Genomic DNA, 20735 nt, shown 5'->3' with positions numbered 1-20735 from the left:
GCCACAATCTTTTTAACTAGACAGCTGCACCTAGATTTTCTGCATTCATTCTGGTCTTACCACAATTCATTTTGCTCATAGGAAATGATCTTTTTAAAAAATCAGAGCATGTCACTCCTTTACTTAAAGTTCTCCCGTGTTTTTTCATTGTCTTAGAATGCAGTTAAATTCCTATCCCCACATGACTTGGCCCCTCTCCCCCTCACCTTTTACTTTTCTCCCTCTTACTGTGCCATATGCCATGCTGGCCTTCATTTGGATCCTTGCATACAGTGACCTTGTTCCTGTATTAGGGCCTTTGTGCCAACTGGTGCCTTGGCCTCAAATCTTTCTCCAGATCTGTATATAACTGGCCCCTAATCATTCAGTTTACAGTTTTATAATGTCTTTTTAGAATGTTCTTCCCTTGGTCACCGGTCTTTAACCCCTGACCTCCATCCCCCTACCCACACATCACCTATTTGACTTGATTTTTAATATTGATTTTCGTGTGTGTGTGAGTGTGTGTGTGTTTCCCCCAAGTTGAACGTTAGCATCACCAAGGACTTTGCGCATTTAAGTCTCAGTGGTGTATAACACAGAGTTGTGCTTGGCATGTAGTAGATACTCTCTTTTTTAATTGACTGAATAAATAAAAGAATAGAGACCTCAGATTGAGGACTCTGCTCCACTTACATCATTCTCATCTGGGTAATAATTGACATATATATTGAGGACATGAGCCCCAAAGACAGTTTTTGACAGAATAAATTGCTATGAGGAGTAAGCGCCTCAGCCAACTTTACTGTTTTTAGCTGAGCTACTGACCAGTGCAGAGAAGAGAGCAGAAATGCAGAAACAAATTGAAGAGATGGAGAAGAAGCTAAAAGAAATTCAAAGCACTCTGCAAGAAAGAGCGGGTGATCAGGTTGTTTCTCTTTTTTTAATACATAAAACTAAAGCTTACTGAAACAAGTTTAAGCAATTTAAAATCAGAAGGTAAAAGTCCCCCCATCCTCCGTTTAGAGTTTTCTGTGGTTTCTTAGCTATTAATTAAGAGCAGGAAAGTAATTTAACGGGTGACTTCAAATAGAATTTGTAGCATGTGATATAAGTGATGCAATTTATTGATTTTTTAGTTATACTCTAAATCATTGTTTTGTTACTTCTAACTTTAGTTTTTTATTCTAATCATGTTCCATTAAAATAAGGTTAACTGAAGAAATTCAGTATGTGCTTGGCACTGCTCCATCAAGTACTAAGTACTAGTTTATACTACTGGTAGGAACATAAATTATTGGAAAGAACTTTTGTGGAACAGACATTTCACATGGTTAGTGGATATCTAGAGGGAAAGAATGGTAAAGCGAATTTGGAACTAAAGATTGAAACTAGGTAGCATTTTCTAGATAGAAAGGACAAATTGATTTTGTTTATTTAATGCAAATAGCAAGAAGAGAAGATGCCTGTAAAGGAAACAGCTGAACTGCGAATTGCTTCAGAGTCTCAGGAAATACCAGGAATGACTCTATCCAATTCTGTTTGTCCGGTAAACTCTGGTGCCAGGTAGGACCACATTGGTGGAAAGGACAATACTTATGGGAGGGCATTTAGAAGCAACTTGCATGACTTGAAGTCTCCTTGACTATTATAGTATCAAGATAAGAGTTTGCAAGTATCTGTCACAGTACAGACTTTGATGCTGAAGAGGGAGGACTGGGTGTACTGACTTTTCACCATTAAAAAAATACATGGTTTGTGCTCGCTTTGGCAGCACATATACTAAAAAACTACGTGGTTCGTATAGAAGCCATCAAACATAAGTCATTTTTTAAAAGAAAACCGCCCATTTCTACCACCAAGAGAAGACTATTAACAGTGATAATATCTCTCCTTATGTGTTCTATTGTTTTGTTTTATAAAAATGAAAGTTTACCATTTTGTAATCTGCTTATACTGTTCATGCAACTTAGCATTTATTATCAAAAATACTTCAACAATTTTAATGACTGAAGGTTCCATCTTTTTAAAGAATTTGGATTGACAGTACTAGAATATTTCTTTATCTTAGAGTGAAGAAGGTTATATTTAATGAGAAAACCTCTTGGATTTTTAAGAATTAAATAATTTATCTGTGGGTTCTAAACATATGATTTAAAATGAGTTTCTTTGCAGGGAAACTTCACTTGCAGAAAACATTTGGCAAGAACAGCCTCATTCTAATGGTGAGTTGTATTTGACAGTGTTGTGAAGAACTTGCTGATAACCCATGCATTATGTAACAAGTGGTACATATTTTTTTAAATTACAATAAAGGGAGTTGAAAGAAGGCTGAGAGGGCTACTAGGTATTATTGTATTTTTGAATCATGGAATTCAGTTATAATCGTATGATTGGAGATAAGATAGCTATTTGAAAGAGTACTTTCATAAGATTCCTGTTTTAAAATATTTGGTTTAAATGTAAATTTAAATTTATACTAACACCAAATAATCTTCCACTTTAGCTAATGTCCACTAAGCTAAGTATATCTGTAGTATACAGCAGCCAAGACTGGAAAGTGGATTTTGGAACAAATTTTAAAAAGCTTAAAACTAAGGCTATTTTATATTTAAATTTGTCCTCTTTTTCCTTTCAGAAACATGTTAAAGTGGTAAAAATATGAATATCTACCTATAAGTAGTTTGTTTTTTCTTAATGTTAAACAGAATCTGATTAAACCTCTAATTCCAACCACCAAATTATAGGAAATAAAAGCACGGAGGAACAGGTTAAGCAACACAGAAGTATGTAATTGGCAAAAAAAAATTCAGCATTATAGGACAAACAAGCAGATTCTTCAACAAAAAAATTCTATGGAATAAAAATGATTTAAGAAACATTTCAACCAGACACAGTACATGAATCTCACTCTGCATTCCCAATTTAAACTTCCTGAAAAATTTTGTTAAAATGTGAAATTTCTGACTGGCTATTTGATACTCAGAAATTAATTCTATAGATATGATCATGTTTTAAGATTATGCTCTTTAAAAAGAGCCTCTCTTCTATAATACATACTGAAATATTTATAGATGAAATGATAACGATGTCTTGAATTTGCTTCAAAATAATCTGGAGTTGGGTTGGATTTGGGGAATAGTGGTAGGGAATAAAGATATAACAAAATCAACCATCTGTGTTTAGATAATTATTATTAAATGATCTCTACTTTTATATGTGTGAAATTTTTCGTTATAAAAAATAGAGTGCCTTTCTGCTTTCAAACAATGCAAAATATTACTTGATCTAGTTGTCTTAAAAAATAGAGCATTTACTTTTAAGAGTATGAATCTAGTCTCTTTTTCTATAGGTCCCAGTACACCTTTCTCCATTTTTGACGAGTTTCTTCTTTCAGAAAAAAAGAATATCAGGTTTGAGGCTTTTTGTTTTGTTTTGACACTTAAAACTTTTCTGTTATTATAAATGAGGGGTTACTGTTATCTATGTCAACAGAAAAAAAATGGCTAAATGAAGTCTGTCTTTTTCCAGTCCTGCAGGCCCCCCACCAGTTCTAGTCCAACGAAGACCGCTTGCAGTTCTCAAAACTTCGGAAAGTATCACCTCAAATGAGGATGTGTCTCCAGATGTTTGTGTAAGGAGCAGTATTCCTAAGTTAATATAAAGGGACTAGTAGATTGTTTCATTCAGTTCTCACAAAAGTTTAGGGTTCATATGAAAATTACTGGCTTGAAATAAGCACGTGAAAAGATACTCAACATCATTAGTCATGAGAGAATGCAAATCAAAACCAGAGTGAGATGCTACTTCACAGGCACTAGGATGAATATAACAAACAAAGCAGAAAATAACAAGTGTTGGTGAGGATGTTAGAAAATGGAACCCTCATACAATGCTGCTGGAAATGTAAAATGGTGCAGCAGCTTTGAAAAACACTTTGGCAGTTCCTCAAAATGTAAAACATAGAATGACCATCTGACCAGAAATTCCCTCCTAGGTTTATATCCAGGAAAATTAAAAACGTATGTTCATACAAAAAACTTGTACGTGAATATTCATAGCATTGTTCATAATAGCCAAAAAGTGGAAGCAACCTAATGTCCATCAATTGATGCATGGGTAAACAAATTGTTGTATCCATACAGCGGAATATTATTTAGTCATAAAAAGGAATGATGTACTGATACATCTTACAACATGGATGAACCTTGAAAACCCTTTGCTCAGTGAAGCCAAACACAAAAGACCATGTACTGTATGATTCCATTTATGTGAAATGTCCAGAATAGGCAAATCCATAAAGACAGAAAGTAGATTAGGGATTTCCAGGGCATTAGAGAGAGTGACTGCTAATAGGTATGGAGTTTCTTTGGGGGGAGATGAAAACGTTCTAGAGTTAGTTTGTGGTGGTGGCTGCACTACTCTGTGAATCTGCTAAAAACCTCTGAAACGTCCGCTTTAAAAGGATCAACTTTTTGGTGTGTGAGTTATATCTCAATTTTTTTAAGTGGGGAAAAAAATTACTGTCTTAAAAGCCTTTGGAACACATTTTTTTAACCAACATGACAAAGGATCTTTGTTCTTTTATATAAAATGCTTTTTGTGGCAATGGAAAAGTTGTGTGGACCAACCATTTTTTCTTTAGTAATGTTATATTTTAACTACTATGGACTGGTGACATGACATTATTAGAGTAAAAAGACCCCATGTAGACATTCAGATCAAAGTAAATAACCTTTATCCAGTGACAGTTCATTAAAGTCTTAAGGAAGAAAATCATCCTTCTATTCAAACCAGTATCTAGAAACTTGTCTTGATGTTGAAGAGAATTGAATAGGTTTAATCTTAAGACGAGATGTGAAGAGTAGCTATAAAGATTTAAAGCAGTGTTCTCCACATCCTAGGCAATGAATTACTTGAGAGTACTTTTTTTAAACATGTTTTTTTTCCTATTTATTGAGGTATATTTTGCACCCAGTAAACTGCACAAGTATTCATTGTACAGCTAGATGAATTTTTACATGTGTGAATATTTATGCAATCTCCACCCAGGTCAAGATACAGAAAATTTCCAGCAACCCAGAATTGCTTAGGGAGCCATTTATTACTGAAGGTGCTCAGGCCGAATTCTAGCGATACTGAATTGGAATTTCCAGGGATCAAGTCTAAACATGTATTTTTGTTTGTTTTAAATACTTTCCCAGGTAATTCGGATAGTCCACTAACTGCTATGAAAAGATAACATTGTAGAAGAATAATTAATTACATATTGTGTTCTTGAGAATAGCACCAGAGAACATGATGAATAGATAGGCTGGATTTGGAGGTAGTGGTTCTAGGTTCAGCTGTTCAGGGATGGACTGAATTACTAAAGGAGTCCATCTGGTTTTTTAGTTTTAAACCTTTTTAATGGTTAATAGGTACCTGTCATAATTATTTCCCCCTAAAAAAATAATATTTAAAATGTCTAAAGTAATAGTATAAAATGTATTCTTAGACTATACATACTGTTTTACTTTAATCTTGTAATTTTTAGCCATATTTATTGTTTCTTCTATATGTACTTTTCACCTCTATTTACTTATGTTGACTCAGAAATTTAAAGTATATGTCAAATTGATAATCTAGAAAACCAATATCTAGTACCTACAAGGGTTAAATGAAATAGGCACTTTTGCAGGTAAATGTATAAAGCGGTACAATCTTTCTGAGGGCAGCTAGGCAATATGTGGAAAGAATCTTTTTTTTCTTTTCTCATAAATGTTGGGGAATATCGGGGAACAGTGTGTTTCTCTAGGGCCCATCAGCTCCAAGTCCAGTCGCCGTTTTCAATATTTAGTTGCAGGGGATGCAGCCTACCATCCCATGTGATTATTTAACCAGCAACCTTGTTGTTAAGAGCCATCCGGCCACCCCTCCAGAAGTTCAGCGGCAGTTCGTTGTCTTCAATCTAGTTGTGGAGGGCACAACTCACTGGCCCATGTGGGAATCGAACCAGCAACCTGTTGTTCAGAGCTAGCACTCCAACCAACTGAGCCATCCAGCCGCCCCTGTGGAAAGAATCTTAGTGTTCATAATCTTTTGACCTGATAATTCTACTCTTAGAAATTATTCCTAAGAAAATTAAGGTATTCCTAAAGATTTAAATGTACGAGGATATTGAAATAGTTTTATAATAATTAAAAACAGGGAATAACCTAAAATAATTGGTTGTCTTCCGATAGACCCCACAGTGTGACCGTCATGTTTTTAAATAATTTTTAATAGCACAAAAAGTAGGCTAAAAATATGAGAAAGAATAATATATACAGTTAACCCTTGAACAACAGAGGTTTGAACTGCACAAATCCACTTATACACGGATATTTTTCAATAAATAAATAGCTTCCATATCCCTGGGTTTCACATCCACAGATTCAACCAACCCTGGATCACCGTGGGTTGCAAACAGTATTTTTAATCCGTGGTTGGGAATCCGCATATGTGGAGGGCCAACTCTATGCATTGTTCTATGCCATTTTATAGAAGGGACTTGAGCATCCCCAGTTTTCCAATCCACGGAGTGGGGGGTCTTGGAACCAATCTCCCACAGATACCAAGGGACGGCTGACTGTAAGTAAAGTTTTTGGGGAGTCAGAAGTTATATAGGATTTTCAACTGCATGGAGGTCAGCACCCCTAACCCACGCGTTGTTCAAGGGTCAGCTGTATTAGTATATATGCTTTAATTTCACTTCTTTTAAAACCTCTTTTTTAAATGTGAAGATTATGCTTGTACTTGTACCTACAGATATATATGGTAACAGCAGTTGCTTCTGGGAGTAGTAATTGAAGTGGAGATGGGGGCAGGGGCTATGTCAAGTGCCTGAGGGAGACTTTTTCACTATATAGCCTTTTAAAATAGTTGGCTTTTTAAAACCATATACATGTATTAACTTTTAAAAACAAAGGCATATTTTAAATGTGTTTTTTTTTATACTTTCTTTTTAATATTTTCTACCATGATTGTGAATTACCTTAAGAAATAAAATAAAAATTAAGTATTTGGCATAGAAGAAGACCGCTTAAAAGCTAGGAGGATAGCAGATTACCAGAACATTTTCTAGGCCAAAGCCAAACAAAATGTAGTATTAGTCCTCTACATAGGTGAAATTGGTTGGAGAAAAAAACTGTTGCCCAGTATTTTTTTTCCTTTGTGTGGAGAATCCTCACAGTGTATTTTTGATGAAATATAGTTTGCTGTTTTCATGATACAAAACGTTTTTCCTCAAATGTTATAATCTGCTTTTTTAAATTGTGTTTCCTTAGAGATTCTGATGTGCTACTCTGTACCCTGTGTTGAAAATCACTTATCTAATAAATGTCTCTCTAAGTAAAAAGGATGGGACATTGATATGCTTATTGAAATATTTCAGCTAAACTTTATGTGGTTTTTATTTCAGGATGAATTTACAGGGATTGAGCCCTTGAGTGAAGATGCTATTATCACAGGTTTCAGGAATGTGACTATTTGTCCTAACCCAGAAGACACTTGTGACTTTGCTAGAGCAGCTCGTTTTGTATCCACTCCTTTTCATGAGATAATATCCTTGAAGGATGTCCCTTCTGATCCCGAGAGACTATTGCAGGAAGAAGATCTGGATGTGAAGACTTCTGAAGACCAACAGACTGCTTGTGGTACTATCTACAATCCAACTCTCAGCATCAAGAAGCTGAGGTAACTGGTGATTATTAGTTGCCCAAACCAGATTGTTGAATACTCTCTTATTCTGTGTGTGCTTATCAATTATAGCAATTAATTAGCAAGCTTTTACTGTCAGGTACTATGCTAAGTGCTTTACATAACAGTAGAGCTCCCCCAGATAAAATATCAGTGGGCCTTAATAATTTACTTGAATATGAGGGTTAGAAGAAGTACATTTTGATGGTTATGAGACTAAGGCCCAGGAGGATTATGGTATCTTTGAGGACATTTGGCAAAGTGTACCTGATTAGGAGAGAGGATGCATTTTTTTCCCTTTGATATTAAGTTTAAAATAATGGTAGAATAACTTGATTCTAATTTCAAATAGGCAGCTAGAGGTGTATTTTTTTAAAAGTATCATTTGATAGAGTGGTGGAAATTAATAAAGAATAGGTGTGAGGAATGGCATAGAGATCCAGGGACTAAGCCTTATGATCTATCCATATTTAAAAGTCGTCTAATATAAACTAATTCCAGTTTAGAACATTCTTTAATTTTCCAGTTTGTGCTTTTAAAACTACATTTTCAAACTTTTCCTCCAACATATTTTTTATCACATTTGCTAGCATGTATTCACCTTAGTAATGTTGGTGTCCCTTTTTCTTTCTTGACCTTTTATTATTGCAGAGTAAAACCTCCAGAGAAGGAATAAACAGGAAGAAAGACAGTGTCTTAGTAAGTTTTTCTCAGTAGTTTAGAATAGATGTGAATAGGTATTTACTATACATTAGATAAATAAAGCATAAGTTCAGAAATTTAATGCTAGATACTGCTTTTCAACCAGGGTAAAGTTACCTAGATTCTGATTATGAGTCGGTTTCTGTTTTAGGAAAATAGTGGATTTTAACAATGAGACTATTAAATATCAAATAAAATTATAACAGGTAAGTTGATATATATACATACAGAGGGTGCCAAAAAATGTATACACATTTTAAGAAAGGAAAAAACTGTTATCAATATATACTGATAACAAAAGATGAGTACAACTCACATTTGACTTCTACAATTACAAAAGGTGCTTAAAGTGGCACCAGCATCAAGACACTTCTGATTATGTTGAACTGCTGCTTGAGCAACGTTGACCAAAGTGTTAATATCTCTTAAAATGTGTATGCATTTTTTTGGTACCCCCAGTATTTTCGCTATAAGGATTGACCCATTTGTGATTCTTTCAGCCCAATTATTGAAGACAGCCGCGAGGCCACACATTCCTCTGGGTTCTCTGGATCTTCTGCCTCAGTTGCAAGCACCTCCTCCATCAAATGTCTTCAAATTCCTGAGAAACTAGAACTTACTAATGAGATTGCAGGTAAGTTCATATACACCACTTACTTGCAAGCGAACGTCTACATCCATGTTTAATGAATACTTATTTATCTCCGCAAACTAAGCTGTTTTTCTTCTCTAGAAAAGTTCCCATAAATTGTGAAATTTCTAGAATAAGTTAATAATAACTGAATATGATACCATGAAGACCTGAGGTGGATGAGTGTTGTTAGGTTAACAGTATTGATTGTGAAATCTTGTTTATTTTTCCCCTCCCCTGTTGTCATACTCATTTTAGGTGTTTTGGGTGATGTTTTTTTTTCCCCCCCAGAGAACACTGTTCAGTCACCCTGGTGTTCACAGTATCGCAGACAACTACTAAAATCCCTGCCAGAGCTGAGTGCCTCCGCAGAGTTTTTTGTAGAAGACAGACCAATGCCTAAGTTGGAAACAGAGGAGGAAATTGAATTAGGTAAGTAACATTGAATGGATGTCCTTTTGGTTATGACTGTACAAATTAGTGATTATTTGTACTTGAGCTTGATGCTTGTGCCCAATAAACATTTCTAAATTAGAAGAAACAGCATTATAGAAGTTGACACACTCATAAGTTCATGTCCCAGTAACAATAGGAATCCTGTCTTCCCCTCTTTCAATTTCTAACAAATGATTTTGAAAACTGTTCTAGCTGCTACTAACTGGCAAATATAAAGTTCCTTTAAGACCTTACCCCAGGAAGTATAAGCTAGGGGTTATACTATTCCAGTGGTTTTTAAATGGAATCAAACCTTCTCAACAGGTAATGAGGATTATTGCATTAAACAAGAATACCTAATATGTGAAGATTACAAATTATTCTGGGTGACACCAAGAAACTCTGCAGAATTAACCATGATAAAGGTGGGACTGATTCTTTGTCATTTCAATCGCCTTGTAAATAATGTGGGTTGATGCAGTAACTGTGGCCCCATGGTACCATCAAATCCTTTGAATAGTCTATAAGTTCCTTATAGAAAAGTCAGTGATATATCAAGAAATCGCTTAACATTATATGACATGATCAGATATCAAAAATAAACTATTGTGTAAGTCTCTTAATATGTCCAAACCTATTAAGTATTCTATTAATTTTATCTTTTTGAGGAAATTTCTGGCCTTCTTCAATCTGAACTATCGTGTTTCCCTGAAAATAAGATTGGGTCTTATATTAATTTTGGCTCCAAAAGACGCATTAGGGCTTATGTTCAGAGGATCCTGAAAAATCATGCCAGGGCTTATTTTCTGGTTAGGTCTTATTTTCGGGGAAACACGGTAGTTACATTCTAGCGTTAGCACACACGTGTGCATGCATGGCTATGTGCTCACACACACATACACACAGAGTATTACTTTGAAATTGTCATTCACCACCATCCTAGGGGTTCACATTACCTCTTTCTTATATTGGATGCTCAGTGATACTGGATCCCATTTTGTCTTCTTTCTTGGTTTAAGCCTTCATGTTTTAGTAGCTTCCCGAGAAAAGATGCATGGGTATAAGTTTTTTGAAATCTCGCATGTCATAAAATTCCTTATTTCACATCGTTACTTGATTGGTAGTTTGGCTGGGTGTTAGAATTCTAGGCTTAAAACTATTTTCCTTAGAATTTTGAAGATGAGTTCTATTATCTTTTGACTTCTAACCTTGCTTTTAAAGTCTTTTGCTGTTCTTTATGTGAGGCTATTTTTCCTTTTCTCTGGGTCGTTGCAGGATCTTATTTTTGTTCCCAGTATTCTGAAATTTCACAATTAATATGCTTTGGTAAAAGTCTTTTGTTGCCCATATGCTAGGCACTCAATGGCCATTTCAGTTTGGAAACTCCTTCATTTCTAAGAAATTTTCTTCAAAGAATACAATCTTCTTCCCCTCAGTCTTTTCTGTTCTCTCATTTCAGAGTTCTTTTTATTAGGATATGGGGTCTCCTGAACAGATCTTTAAAAATCTTAAATATTTTCTATCTCTGTCTTTTTGCTTTACTTTCTGGAATGTTTTGTCAACTTTATTTTCTATTTTCAGTCTTTTTACTGGGTTTTTCATTTCTTTTGTCATGTATTTAATTTGCAAGAGCTCTTTTATTCTCAGAATTTTCTTCTTTGTAGCATTCTCTTCTTCATTTCAAAGATGGAATATTTTTTATTTCTCTGAGTATATTAATGATGCTTTAAATTTTTTTCTCCCTGCATCATCTGTTTGCTGTTTGGATTTGTCTTTCATATTAGAGGCTTTCTTCAAGTCTTTGGCTTCCTATTCATATTTAAGTGTAGGACTCTAAACACCAATTGAAAGCTCTGTATATGGAGGGACCTTGACAGCTGTGGGGCTCGCTGGAGGAGGATCTCACTTGGCGATTTTATTAGAAAACCCCTAATTTTTAGGTCTTTTCATTTGAGCTAATCAGATCCCTCAGAAAAAACTTTTCTAACTTTATGCCCCATGTATATAATCCTGGCTGCTAGTTTCCCGAAAGCTGGGTGGGGAAATTAGTCTGGAGAGTGGAGGGGCAGAAAGGTGCATTTTAACATTTGATATATGAGGTCAGACAGTTAAGTTCGCGAACTCATCCTAGAAAAAGTGCTACATACCTCATTGGTGAATATCATTATGGTCACCTTCCAAGTACTCCCCTTGGGAAGCTATGCACCGACGCCAGCACCTAGTCCACCCATCAAAGCAATTTGGCACTCTTTCTGGAATGGCCATCAGAGCTTTCGTTGTATTACCCTTGATGTCCTGAATGTCATCAAAATGTCTTCCTTTCAATATTTCCTTTATCTTCAGGTAAAGAAAGAAGTTATTGGGGACCAGATCAGGTGAGTAGGGAGGGTGTTTCAATACAGTTATTTGTTTACTGACTAAAAACTCCCTCACAGACAGTGCCGTGTGAGCTGGTGCATTGTTGTGATGCAGGAGCTATGAATCTTTGGCGAAAAGTTCAGATCGTCTAACTTTTTCAGGCAGCCTTTTCAGCACTTCCAAATAGTAAACTTGGTTAACTGTTTGTCCAGTTGGTACAAATTTCATAATGAATAATCCCTCTGATATCAAAAAAAGGTTAGCAACATCATTGCAACAAGTTCGCGAACTTAATTGTCAAGCCTTGTATAAGCTTTTTCCTCTTTTCTGTATGGTATTTCCACCCTCAACAGTGCATAGTGTCCTCTAGGCCAGAGCCCTTCTGTTTTATACTCTCTAGGAATAACTTCTGGTGTTCTGGAATGGGGAAGAGAGACAGTTGTTAGGCTGGGTTATAAGAGGAGGAGGGAGAATCTGGGATGTAACTTCCTTTTTAACAGTTCCACCATTCCTGTTTTAGCTCTGCTTTCACCATTACTACTGTAGGTAATTGGTGCTACCAGTTTTATACTATAGACAGATGGTATAAATTTGGTTGCTCTCAGCTTTCTCCATTGATGGAATCAACTTTCCTTGGGTCTGCTAAGTGGATTTTACCTCTTAGTGGTCTCTTTCTAGCTTCCAGAATTTCTTGCTGCTGTGCCCTTTATTATAGATGCTTTTTAAAACATCCCTTTAGTATTATTTCTGTTGGGGTATTGGAAGGGTGGGAGGGAATGTTTTCAATCTGCCAATGACAACCATAGATTCTAATTGCTCTTATTTTAAAATATAATCTCTTACAGGTATCTTCTCAAACTGTCCCATGGGACTTTTATATCAACCTCAAGTTAAGGGAACGTTTAAATGAGGAGTGTGATCATTTGTGCAGCTATTATCAATACCAAGATGGCTGTATTGTTTGGCACCAATATATAAACTGCTTCACCCTTCAGGTTTGCAATAATATAAAAACATAGAATTTAAGGTCTCAAGTAGAGAGATTTGTGCTCCACTTAGCAAAACAATTTAGTACATAGTACAAAATTCCAGTTAATCTATAAATAATCCAGTTCGTTATAAATTAAAAGCATTGATCATTTTCTTTTCCTAAGTTATTTTGACCAAGAACTTCTTTTAACTTTTAGTGTGTCAATTTTCAAACATACACAAAAGTAAAGAGAATTGTGCAATTACCAAATCATCTAACTATGATTGTCATCAGCTTATGTCCACTCTTGTTTTAAATTCCTGGACTGATAATTCCAACATCCTTGCCACGTCTGGTTTTGATACTTGCTCTGTCTCAAATTGTGTTTTTGCCTTTTAGTATGCCTTGTAATTTTTTCTTGACAGCCAGACATGGTGAAAGGAACTGCTGTAAATAGGCCTTTAGTAATGTGATAGGTAAGGTGTGAGGTTCTATAATCCTGTGACTTGACTTATATTCGTTTATAGTGAGGCTATGTCTTTGCACTGTGAACTTCACCACAAGTGTTTCTCAGTTTTTTTTTCTCTGCCCCTTACGTGGGATAAAATGGCTAGAGAGGGCTCAAGTTGGGTATTTCCCTTCCTGAGTGCAAGCCTTGTGAAGAACAGAGTGATCTGGACTGTTTCAGGATGGTTCCTTTTCCCCTTCTCCTGCCACAGCACGAGGGAAATTTTTCTCTGATATTTACTGAGCGAACCTGGTCTAGCTCCTAAATGTAAAACTCACAAAAGCATGGAGTCCCCGATGCTTACAGATCTCTTCTGAGTTATTGATTTTTCAGTCTGTTCAGCTTTTTACTTGTTAAGACAGAATGGCGACTTCCAAACTCCTTGCATAAGGAATGGGAACCAGAGGTGGTCTATTTTTGTCACTTTTATTTTGTCTATACTACCCCCTCACATACTGGATTACTTTTTGAATCCAAACACAATATATCATTTTATTCCTTGGAATGTTCTTAGTACATTAGGTTTTGCTGCATGTTTTGATGGCAATATGTATTCTCTAAAATGGTTGGAATAAGGGTATTTTAAAACTATCCTTTATAGAGCACCTGTTATGGGCCAGGGTCATCCTTGATGCACTTCGTCCATTATTTCATTAAATCCTCACAAATAATCTTACAGGAGAGCAGTGTTGTTAAAACTGGGGCAAGACCCAACCTACATAGGGAACCCACATTGTAATAGAGAACAACAGGGAAGAGTACAAAGCAGCAGTTAGCAAGGTATTGAGTTTAAGTACAGTCATACTAACGTAAGAAATAGTGAGTTTTTTGTCCTTCTTTTTCCAGGATCTTTTTCAACACAGTGAATTTATTACCCACGAAATAACAGTGTTGATTGTTTATAACCTTTTGACAATAGTGGAGAAACTACACAAAGCAGAAATAGTCCATGGTGACTTGAGTCCAAGGAGTCTGATTCTTAGAAACAGGTCAGTCTTTTTCATTCTCTTACGATTCTGTCAGCTTTCTCTTACACACGGATAGTTGCCATTTTCTTTTGCCTTTTGATAAATGCCATATTGATGAACACAGTATGTTAAGAGAATATTTGTTATCTAAAAGTCAATAATCATGGGGAATAGTTTAAACGAATTCAAAGAAAAAAACACTTTGAGGAAATACATTAATTCAGAAAAAAGAATTAACCACTCTGAGTATTGTGATGGTTCCTGTCAAGAAGAGATATAACACATGAATGTTTGGGGAAATGGGAAGTAGATTGTGTGTAGTCTTTCTCTGAGTGGGACCAGTGCAGATCTAGCAAATAATGCTAGTGAAACCGAGGTACTACTTAGTTCCAAAGGCCAAACCTGAAATCAGGCCAAACTGAGGTAATTGCCAAGAGGAATGGGGAAAACCAGAGTACAACTGCCAACTATGCCAAGAAAAGGGGCTTAGCCATCAGGTTCAAGGGGTGAGTGCAGAGAATAAAATAAGAAATGAAGCCTAAATACTAAGAACTGAGAAAATATAAAAAACATGGAGGCGTGAACAATGCAAAGACATCCCACAATTTTTGTTTTATGAAAAGGACCATCACACCCTTTTAATGATTATTGGCTCATGGTATTTGAATAAAGCGATCTGGTTTAAAGATGCTTTGTCTGCCCAATCCTGTGTCTACCCCAACCTTGGTTAAGCATTTAACTTTTTCTCTGAGGTCATTGGTGTACAACTAAAAGCTGCAATCATTCTTTACACTTCTGACTACTTCATCTGTAAGAGGAGACTGAATTAGACTCTAAATTATAGTTGGCATAGAAATTAAAAGAACCCTCAATGTATTTCTGCAATTATAACCAAAAGAACTAGAGCATCCCACTTTCTTTCCTGAGATAGCAGAATCCTAAAGTCTTTCCCAGCATAATATAGCAGCATTTCTCATCCTGGGCACTATAGGTATTTTGGATGAGAGAATTCTTTGTGCAAGTATGTTGCAAGCATTTCCGGATGTTTTATATCTCTATTTCCCCAGAACTCCCCCCACCCCACCCAATTAAAGACAAATTATATTCCCCGCTGTTGTGACCACCAAAAAGCTCCCCCAACGTGTTTCCAAATGTGAAAACCCCAGGTATAGTTTTTATTTTCACCCTACTTCACACTGCAAGTTCAGAGGATAGTGCTAAAGTTCTCAGGGCTATAGAAATTGTAAACAAAGGGATATTCTAAGCCTTTTAAGGATTGGGCATTTCTGTACTATGTATTCAGATACCCCTTCTCTCAGTCACCAGAGGACTCCAGGAAAAGGGACATTGCCTTTTACTTTGTCACAACTTATCAAATTTGATAGGGAATTTCATATAGATTCACAAGGAATATATATATACACGCACATACATACATAGTGTGTGTGTGAGGAAAATGAGATCCAAAAAAATGGAATGTCTTACCCCTGGTTACATTGAGTGGCCAGTTAGAAAGCTAGGAGACCTTCCTTCTTTTTATTAAGAAACATTTTTCCTACCTCTCCCAAGTTTTAAAAATAGCTGGGAATTATAGCTTTATGATGCCCAAAAAGGTTGCATCTTGTGCCAAGGAAAAATGGGAGCAAATATAAATTTTAAAGTAAAATAAATCATTCTGTGATGTGGAAGTATGTGATGGGGTTAGTCAAAGCCTAAGTATTTAGGAATGTAGGACCTGCCAGTGATGTCCGTCAGGGCTTTGAGGGAAATAACTGAGAAAAGCAGAGAGACAAAAGAAACACAAAAACAATCCATTCTTTCCTCTCACATAAATAGTTCCTGTGTCTCTTTGGATAGTATTATAGCTTTGTTGCATGGAATAGATAAACCCAAGGAAAATAATCAGTAGAGAATTAGTGTTACAGAGTTTTCTGTTGTTTTTTAAGGAAATAAGGGTTGGAATAAGAGTTAAGATAGAATATGTTATTAGTTTAATAGAACCAGGATAGTTTACAGTATAGGTAGCATTTTACCAAAAACCAACCTTATAGAGTTTTCAATTAAACTCTGGAAGAGAGGAATCTGAATAACATCAGGAATGCTTAATCTATAATAGTAAACAAGAAAGGCTGTGACACCTGTAAAAGCTTAATTTCCTCCATCGTAATTGTGTGTAAAATCATTATTTTTATATGTGTTAATGTGTACAGTACAAGGCAGAGTTCTACACTGTACTTCCAGTACTTACTTTACATAATATGGAAACTTGATAAATGTTCTGTGGTGGCCATACACTATAGTTTAGATATACAATACTATGTGTCACTAAACTATAATCTTGACATTCCCCACTTGGGTGGATACTGCCACTGCTCTCACAGGTGCAGTTTCAAAAGTAACCACTGGAGGGAGCTGTTGACATAGCTAAGACACACCTGCAGTACCTCTTTTTTTTCTTTTTTCTTTCTTTTTTTTTTTTTATAAGACCAGCTATGCAGCTTCTTTCATGGCCTATTTTTATTATCTCTTTCTCTTAAATCTGGGCTTAGAATCCACGATCCATATGACTGTAATAAGAACAATCAAGCTTTGAACATAGTGGACTTTTCCTACAGTGTCGACCTTAGGGTGCAGCCAGACGTCTTTACCCTCAGCGGCTTTCGGACTGTACAGATCCTGGAAGGACAAAAGATCCTGGCTAACTGTTCTTCTCCCTACCAGGTAAGTGTAAAACAAGCCTGAGAAAATAGGGAGAGGGTTTCTTAATCTTTTTTATCTAAATAGGCTATGAAAGCTAGTGTTTACTCATGTTGTCTCTCCTGGAATAGATGACCTAGATTTCAAATATCATCAAGTCAAGCAAAATGTACCATTTTTCTGTCACAACACTGAAGAATGTACATACACGTGCAGACACATGACTGACTAAGGAACGTATGTGTCAGGGTCATTTCTACCACTTACCTATGTAGTCTTTATAAGTCATTTTCTGTGATCTTCTCTGTAAAATAAGGAACCCGATTTGCTCTATGTACATACGAATTGTTGTGAGGATTAAATTAAATCATTAGGACAAATGTGAAGTGTTTTATATGGTGGCATTATATACAAGAACTCCCTTGTAATTCAGCTCTGGACATACGGCATTTGCTGATTGAATATATAGCATGAACCTGGACTAGTCGTATGAGCCACATTTAGATCACAGGTGGAATCCATGCAAATTCAGTAGGTCTACAAATTTTAATTTGACAGTCCAGATATTTTTATCTTTTGTTCTTATATATATTTCCTAGAGTTGGCTCTACTGATCACTTCTTTGGGGAGTTTCTTTACTGTAAGAGTAAAGAACTATTCTACTGAAATATATGTCATGAAATAAACTTAGTTAATCACTACAGTATCTTAACTTCCTACGTAAATAAATTGCCTTGATAGTAGCAGAGAATTATTTTAGCTGATGTGCTTTTTATGATTTCAGGTAGATCTGTTTGGTATAGCAGATTTAGCACATTTACTATTGTTCAAGGAACACCTACAGGTCTTCTGGGATGGGTCCCTCTGGAAACTTAGCCAAAATATTTCTGAGTAAGTATTGGTGATTTCAGGGTCTTTACCTGTCCAAATAATTTTCTCTTTCTCTTAGGTGCTCTCTCAGCTTTGGCAGCCTTAGTTTTCTTAGTCCAAATGCCATGATTCCATTAATCAGTTTTTGTTACAGTATCAGTGGAACACCTAGTGCAGGATAAAGGAATTGGTAATTAAGAGTATGAAACTATTCAGACTTCAGGATATCCTTCTGGACCTTAAATGTGTTGTAAAGAATGTAATTATGGTATATTGAAGCCTCTCAATTTAGAAGTGCTAGTAGAAACATTTTATGAGAATAATTTTCTAACCAATTGGTGTTAGTCTTATACCCCTTTTTAATAGCTATTGTTATCAAAAGTTAATAAGCATCTCTTGAAGAAAGTTAAATTTCTAAATTACATACTAATAGTAGGCTATTGTGTGTTTATTTATTGAATGGGTGGGACCAAAGCAAAGAACTGAAAATCTCCTTAAGAAGAGCTGCTTGGGCTCAGCACCTTAATACTCCCTCAAGCCTACTCAGAAAACGTACTAAATACACCATGTTCCACTTTAGTTTATCAGAGCTAATAACTTCCCAGAATAAGTTTACCAATTATCACTTTTTGGTACGTTCTTTGATTTCAAATAAAAATCAGCATTGAAGATTTAATACCCGTTTTCCTTCCAACAATTGAATTGTATTTTTTTCTTTATTAAATTCAGAATTTGGCCAATCTTGTCTCTAACATGTACTTTAAAAATAGGCTTGAAATATACACATAGGACTGATTCAGTATCCCCAGCTGGTTATGGTCCTAGATGAGTCTTGAACACAAACAGAAACAGGTGAGGTCAGCTGGGGTCTCCTAATAGCTCTGCCTTATGCAGTAATGGAAGCTTCTTTGATTAAAAAAAAAAAAAGTACAAATACCATAGACTTAAGTGGTAGTTACTTCAATCAAGCTTAGGATTCTCAGAATTGGGAAGATAATAATCCTTTGGGTGGGGGAAGGGAGTTGTAGTTTTTCTAATAACCTAGACATTAGGAAAATCAGGAGAGGAGAAAATATTTGCAGAAGTGCTGTGTCTTACTTAGTACACAGAGGAAATTTATACATTTAGATAAGAGACTTTTTTGCCCCTTTATGTGCACTGTATTATGGCTTTTCTCACTATGGTAGTCTTTTTTATTTTTTTTTTAGTACCACCTTGGGCTTTCAAAGGACTACTGAATAATCTCTAACCCTAGAGTTCTAGGCATTACCTTAAATCATCTTAGTACATAACTGTACCACTGAGTTAAACACGGAAAGAATTTTAACTTTTATATGCCTAATCTTGATGGAAATGGTTTATATATTTTTAGGCTAAAAGATGGTGAATTGTGGAATAAATTCTTTGTGCGGATTCTGAATGCCAGTGATGAGCCCACAGTGTCTGTTCTAAGGGAGCTTGCAGCAGAAATGAATGGGGTGTTTGACACCACATTCCAAAGTCACCTGAACAAAGCTTTATGGAAGGTAGGGAAGTTAATTGGTCCTGAGGCTTTGCTCTTCCAGCGAGATAGGCAGTCAAGTCTCTCACAGATTCCTGCCTAAAACCAGTGGTTCTGTTGTGGAACACTGGACATATATGTGCTATAAAATCTAATTTAGGACGCATTTAATACACTATCAACACTTCTACTTTTTGGTAGAGTTATATTTCTAGGTAACCGACATTTTTTTACACAGCAATGTACCTACACTTGGCTTTGTCTAACTTTAACAAAGAACTGTTTTATTCTAAATGGGACTTCATGTGAATGGGTACCTTGTTGTTTAACACATTTGTCTATAATTTTTTTCCCTTTTGTAATTTGTGACATGTACCCTTATGATCACTATGTATTTTGTAAATAATAAAATAGTATTTGTTAAATTTGTGCTTCTAACATCTCATCTACTTTTTGCCAACTAAGATTAAAAAAAAAGGCTTGATTTTTTTTTTTTTTTTTTTTCAGACAGGAGCTATTTTACCACAGAAATTTATATATCCTAGATTTGGAACTATTATGATAGGATAATAACTTTCCTGACCTTCCATTAAGTGGTCTAGATTGAAAAGTAAGTAGATAAAATGATTTACGCAAGGCCAAAATTTCTTAAATTTCAGGAGGCAATATTGTTTATGTTTTCATTATATTTTAATGTTTTCTTATCCACCAAGCCCCTTGGTCTATTTAAATAACCTAGTGGTGCTGTTGCTACTGGGTCTCTTGATTAGGATTGTGGCTGTTAGACCAGAAAAGAAAGGTTTTGAATGGGGTTTAGCAACCCTTCAGAAATAGGATAACCCCTATTCTAATACAGTGACTCGGTGGGGGCAAGGGTTATGAAAGAATAAAAGGGGGTTCTGTTGTTTGGAAGGTTTGAAGAGGCAGAAGGTCAGAATAAAAAGATAACTTTGAAGTATGGAATAATTTGGGGGAGAATAGGTCTAGAGGAAGTATTGGACCCCCAAACGGAAACACAAACTACACCTGGCCTTGGGGACAGGCAAGAAAATTGGTGTAAAAAGGTACTGAAAATTATCTATTTCATATCCAAATATCAAAATTATCAAATATGCCTTCATGCTAGTGCCTGATTTTTTTTTAACTCTATTTGTCACTGTTACTACTCTAAGATTGCTGGAAAGCAGAAAATTCTAAGTATACCTCAACTAAAAATAATTAAGCATATATAGTTGAAGCACTGAAACATGACTTAGATCTGAAAGATAATCAACTTAGAAATTCTTGCTCTTAACCAAAATACAACTCTTTAAATATGTTCATGTTTGCTTCTACAACTAATGATATAAAATTATGTATCTGCACCTTTTATGTAATTGAGCCCTTCTGTCCCTCTG

At 35.6% G+C, this 20735-nt stretch overlaps 1 protein-coding gene across 3 annotated transcripts in view; it reads left to right on the top strand.

Moving 5' to 3' along the window:
- Nucleotides 1-19726, top strand: part of BUB1B (BUB1 mitotic checkpoint serine/threonine kinase B) — a 55635-nt gene extending 35909 nt beyond the window's left edge. The window contains exons 10-24 of one of the 3 annotated variants that reach the window (XM_033109719.1): nt 795-907; nt 1430-1545; nt 2155-2204; nt 3332-3392; nt 3511-3613; nt 6505-6591; nt 7421-7695; nt 8901-9034; nt 9323-9463; nt 9791-9891; nt 12670-12819; nt 14149-14291; nt 16820-16991; nt 17752-17858; nt 19210-19726. In XM_033109719.1, the coding sequence (XP_032965610.1) occupies nt 795-907; nt 1430-1545; nt 2155-2204; nt 3332-3392; nt 3511-3613; nt 6505-6591; nt 7421-7695; nt 8901-9034; nt 9323-9463; nt 9791-9891; nt 12670-12819; nt 14149-14291; nt 16820-16991; nt 17752-17858; nt 19210-19441 (1985 nt within the window). In that variant the 3' untranslated portion in view covers nt 19442-19726. The remainder of the gene's footprint in view (nt 1-794; nt 908-1429; nt 1546-2154; nt 2205-3331; nt 3393-3510; nt 3614-6504; nt 6592-7420; nt 7696-8900; nt 9035-9322; nt 9464-9790; nt 9892-12669; nt 12820-14148; nt 14292-16819; nt 16992-17751; nt 17859-19209) is intronic. The other 2 variants (XM_033109721.1, XM_033109720.1) reach the window with 2 other exon arrangements.
- Nucleotides 19727-20735: the final 1009 nt, after the last annotated feature.

Source organism: Rhinolophus ferrumequinum, chromosome 6, assembly GCF_004115265.2.
Source record: "Rhinolophus ferrumequinum isolate MPI-CBG mRhiFer1 chromosome 6, mRhiFer1_v1.p, whole genome shotgun sequence".
Lineage (NCBI taxonomy): Eukaryota > Metazoa > Chordata > Mammalia > Chiroptera > Rhinolophidae > Rhinolophus > Rhinolophus ferrumequinum.
The sequence above is the reverse complement of the archived record's forward strand: the minus strand, read 5'-3'. Positions and strand labels throughout refer to the sequence as shown.